Source organism: Genypterus blacodes, unplaced genomic scaffold, assembly GCF_046128005.1.
Source record: "Genypterus blacodes isolate CSIRO-AG114 ecotype Tasmania unplaced genomic scaffold, CSIRO-AGI_Gbla_v1 ptg000702l_1, whole genome shotgun sequence".
In the NCBI taxonomy this organism is placed as follows: Eukaryota; Metazoa; Chordata; class Actinopteri; order Ophidiiformes; family Ophidiidae; genus Genypterus; species Genypterus blacodes.
Window position 1 is genome coordinate 3,912 of NW_027467384.1, and position 5,096 is coordinate 9,007.

Here is a 5,096-nt window from a genome sequence, read left to right on the forward strand (position 1 = left end):
ACAGAGAGCAGCCAGAGCAGCCAGAGCGTCCTCCCTGCTGAGCCTCACAGTTTAGAGCTCCGTGTTCTTTGGGCGCTGGAGTGTGTCCAGCCTGTCAGACGCTGACGTGGAGAAAATGATTCCCACCCTGGTGTCTTCACGCCTGGCCCCGCTCCCGAGCCTCCGCCGGGCCGCCTCGGGCTGCAGGTCTCACTTTACTCCACCCTCCCCTCCCTGCCTTTCTAACAGGATTGAGTTAACGTGCTGCTAATCACGTATGAGGCGTGTCGCGGCGGTCACACCTGGGCTCGGGGGCCGTCGGGTCGTCTGAGGTCCAGACAGGACTGTTTACTTTCACACTAAATACTGAGAACACAATCACACTCAGACTCACTTAGACATTAAGAGTGTTTACGTCGCTCTGCTTGGTTGGAAAGATGAAGAGGAAGAGGAAGATGGACACCACCAGAATATCAACGGGCCAAATCATGATGGAGTCCATAGAAGCGCGTCATTATGTAGAACACACACACACACACACACACACACACACTCTGTTTGCATCTGATATTCCTCCTGTCTGATGATAATGATATCATAGCAAACAACCCAGAGAGGAGCAGAGCGCTTTACTGACTCCTAGTGGCCAACAGAGGAACTGATCCTCACAACTCCTGCCTGTTAAATGAGTCCCATCAGCCCAATCACACACACTCTGGGCTCTGCAGACACACACAAACACGATGACAGTGTGTGATGAGTGTGTGTGAAGTGAGTGTGTGAGTGTGTGTGTGTTGGGATCCATCCCGGTGTCATTCCGGGTCGCCTCTCCAGGAGCATCCGGGACATGTTTCAGGAAAATACCATCTGAAGTATGAAGATTGAAGGTGATACGCTCCAACAGGCTGAGTGAAAACAAACGGAGCGGCGCTGGCGGCTCCGTGTCATCATCATCTGCTCCGAGAGGAGGAGGAGGAGGAGGGGGAGGAGGAGGAGGAGGAGGAGGAGGGGGAGGAGGAGGAGGACAGATTGGTTACGACACGAAACGAGACTGGAGAGGATTTTAAATAAATTTGCTTAGTGCGCGCGATGTGTGTGCGTGTTGACTGTGTCAGTGACGTAACGGCCCCTGTGCACCTCACCCCCCTTCTGAGTGAGTGTGTGTGTGTGTGAGAGAGAGAGAGAGAGAGAGAGAGAGAGAGAGAGAGAGAGAGAGAGAGAGAGAGAGAGAGAGAGAGAGAGAGAGAGAGAGAGAGAGAGAGAGAGAGAGAGAGAGAGAGAGAGAGAGAGAGAGAGAGAGAGAGAGAGAGAGAGAGAGAGAGACGCAGTCGGGCAGCAGCAGCAGCTTTAGACGCTCGGCGCTGCTCTCAGTGTGCGGAGCTGCAGCTGTAGTTATGCCTCAGCTCCGGGAATACGCACACACACACACGCTCTCACACACATTCTCACACACTCTCTCTGTCTCCTCTCCGCACTCTTCACTCTTGGGGACCCGTCGGTGCGTCTTTGCGCATTCTTTGCCTCTGGATGTGTAGAAAGTGAGTGTTGGTTGCGGGACTAAGATGCGGCGCTGCAGCTTGCGGGCGGAGCGGGAGCCGGGGAGCGTCCCGCAGCCCGCCTCTCTCTCTCCTGACCGGGCTGACACGCGTGGAGCCGCTGAATAGAGCGGCGCAGAGTGGAAGCGAACGGGGCTGCGGCGCTGCTTCCCCCGCTGAGTCTGAGCCAAGCGCGTCCGCAGCACAGCCGCCGCTCCGGAGCCGCTGAGGAGCCGCCGAGGAGCCGAGGAGCCGCGAAGCGAAGCTGGATTCTTAATTAATTGTTTTTGCTTCATGACTGAAGGTCAGTGGAGAGATTTTGTGCGCCACAGCTGATTTAAGCGCCCGAAGACGGAGATGCGCCGGATTTTTTGCGCTTGTGTTCGTGCTGGTGTGTGTGTGTGAGTGTGAGTGTGTGTAAGTGAGTGTGTTTTTGTGTGTGTGTGGTGTGTGTGTGCGCGTCTACCTCCTTTCCTCGCTCCCTCCTGTGAGAACTCACCCCTTCTCTCTCTCTCTCTCTCTCTCACTCTCTCTCTCTCTCTCTCTCTCTCTCTCTCTCTCTCTCTCTCTCTCTCGCTGTAAACTTAAATGCGGGCTCTATATCTCGGCGCCCCTCTCTGGCTGTAAAGATGCTCCTCCTGCTGAGCGTCCTCACGGTCACCAGCTTGTCTCCGTCCGAAGCGGAGAGCCGCAAAACTTCCGCCTCCAAAGACATCTGCAGGAGCCGCTGCGCCTGCGAGGAGCGGGAGAACATCCTCAACATCAACTGCGAGAATAAAGGATTTACAGCCGTCAGCCAGTTCCAGGCGCCGCCGAACAGAATCTCTCAGCTGTTCCTCAACGGAAACTTCTTATCGCGGCTCAGCGCCAACGAGTTCGTCAATTATGGCAACGTCACCTCGCTGCATCTGGGGAACAACGGCCTGCAGGAGATCCGGACCGGCGCGTTCAACGGCCTGCGCTTCCTCAAGCGGCTCCACCTGAACAACAACAACCTGGAGGTGATCAAGGAGGACTCGTTCTCCGGCCTGGACAGCCTGGAGTATCTGCAGGCGGACTACAACTACATCAGCGCCATCGAGCCCGGAGCCTTCAGCAAACTCAACAAGCTCAAAGTGCTGATCCTCAATGACAACCTGCTGCTGTCTCTGCCGCCCAACGTCTTCCGCTTCGTGCTCCTCACGCACATGGATTTACGCGGCAACCGGCTGAAGATGCTTCCGTTCGCCGGCGTGCTGGAGCACATTGGCGGCATCATGGAGATCCAGCTGGAGGAGAACCCCTGGAATTGCACCTGCGACCTGATCCCCCTCAAATCCTGGCTGGACACCATCTCCGTGTTTGTGGGCGACATCGTGTGCGAGACGCCGTTCCGTCTGCACGGTAAGGACATCACGCAGCTCATCAAGCAGGACCTGTGCCCCCGGCGCAACGCGGGGGAGCGTCTCCACCCGCCCTCCGACTCCCACCTGCAGGGGGCGCTGTCCCCGACCTTCCACCCCGGTGGCGTCATCACCCCCACTCGAATCCCCAAAGCGTCCCGGCCCCCCAAAATGCGCTACAGGCCCACGCCTCGCATCACCTCCAAGGACAAGCACGTGTTCGGCCCCATCATGGTGTACCAGACGCGGTCCCCGGTGCCCATGTTGTGCCCCAGCGTGTGTGTGTGCACGTCGCAGAACCCCGACAGCGGCCTGAACATCAACTGCCAAGAGCGGAAGTTGCACAACATCAGCGAGCTGAACCCCAAACCCTCCTACCCAAAGAAACTTCACCTGACCGGCAACTACCTACAGGTGATCCAGCGGACGGACCTGACGGAGTACAGCTCTCTGGAGCTGCTGCACCTGGGCAACAACCGGATCGCCACCATACAGGAAGGAGCGTTTGAGAACCTCACCAACCTGAGGCGCCTCTACCTGAACGGGAATTACATCGAGTCGCTGACCGAGTCGCTCTTCTCCGGCCTGCAGTCGCTCCAGTATCTGTATTTGGAATACAACATCATCAAAGACATTTTCCCACAGACGTTTAACTCTTTACACAACCTGCAGCTTCTTTTCCTCAACAACAACCTGCTGCGCTCGCTGCCCGACAACGTGTTCGGCGGCACCATGCTGACCAGGCTCAACTTACGGAATAACCACTTCTCCTACCTTCCCGTCCGCGGCGTCCTGGACCAGCTGTCGGCGTTCATCCAGATCGACCTGCAGGAGAACCCGTGGGACTGCACCTGCCACATCGTGGCGCTGAAGAACTGGATGGAGCTGTCCAGCACCAGCGTGGTGGTGAACGAGATCACCTGCGACTCGCCCTCCAAGCACGCCGGCCGCCTGCTGCGCTCGCTACGCAACGAGGCCATCTGCCCCGAGCCCAGCGAGCCGCCCCCCTCGCAGTACGCCCCGCCCACCAAGACCCCCACCCTGGTGAGCCCCGGCACCGAGCCCACCACCCCGGCCGTCTCCACGTTCAGCTCGGCCAGTCCCACCGAGGCCAGGGTGGAGACCCCGGAGCTGCACCCTGAAGTCCCCCCTCTCGGTTCTGATCCTGGGCCTGCTGGTGGTTTTCATCCTGTCCGTCTGCTTTGGCGCAGGCCTCTTTGTTTTCGTCCTCAAGCGGCGTAAAGGCGTGGAACACGTCCCCACGAGCGCCAACAACTTGGATCTAAACTCCTTCCAAGTCCAGTACGGCTCCTACACCCCCGAGCCCACCCAGGACAAAGCATCAGAGAGCCACGTGTACAACTACATCCCGCCGCCCGTGGGCTCCATGTGCCAAAACCCCATCTACATGCAGAAGGACGGCGAGCAGGTGGCGTATTACCGGAACCTGAAGGAGCTCAGCTTTGGGCCCCTGGATGCAAAGAAGGATGAAGTCCTGACCCGCAGCCCGGGGGCCTACACCATCAGCACCGTGGATTTTATGGACAAATCGCCGACGTCCTGCGGCATCAGCGTCCCCGAGCCCCCTGAGATGTTGTATCAGAACCTCGGGGAACGATCGAGCAAAGAGCTCCCCGCCGCCGCCGGCGTTCCCCCGTTCACCTACAACTTTTGCACTTTACCCAAGAGACCTTGCATCGTGCCCCCCTACGAGGCGGCGGCGGCAGCCCGGCGCCACGTGGCCAACCAGGAGAGGTTGAACAAAGCGGCGCTGTACGGGACCCCCAGGAAGTACTACGTAGGGGCGGAGAACCCCGGCAAGAACAGCGAGCACCCCCTCCTCCTGCCCGGGAAGCTCAGAACAGAACCGGACTACCTGGAGGTTCTGGAGAAACAAACTGCCATGAGCCAACTGTAAGATAGCGACGCCCCCTTTGCCCCTTTGCCCGCCCCCCCTGCTCCCCCCTCCCCCCCCCCAGTATTCACATACTCCAGGCAGTTACTGTAATAATACCTATATATCTATTATACCTATCTGTGTTCAGCCACATTACTGACTGGAATTGAACCGACGCCTTTGATGATCTTTCCTCTCTTCTTCTTCTTCTTTTTTTTTCGTTTCCTCCTTTTCCCAGATGTATAAACGGAATATAAGACGTATATTATTATGCAGTTCTATTTTTTTCCCCCTCCCGTTAAA

At 57.6% G+C, this 5,096-nt stretch overlaps 1 protein-coding gene across 1 annotated transcript; it reads left to right on the forward strand.

Moving 5' to 3' along the window:
• The first annotated feature begins 1,841 nt into the window (after nucleotides 1-1,841).
• On the forward strand, nucleotides 1,842-4,814 carry slitrk2 (SLIT and NTRK-like family, member 2). The gene is given in 2 exon segments (XM_076140594.1): nucleotides 1,842-4,042; nucleotides 4,044-4,814. Coding segments are annotated over 2 exon segments (2,670 nt in total). The 5' UTR covers nucleotides 1,842-2,143.
• The last annotated feature ends 282 nt before the right edge of the window (nucleotides 4,815-5,096 follow it).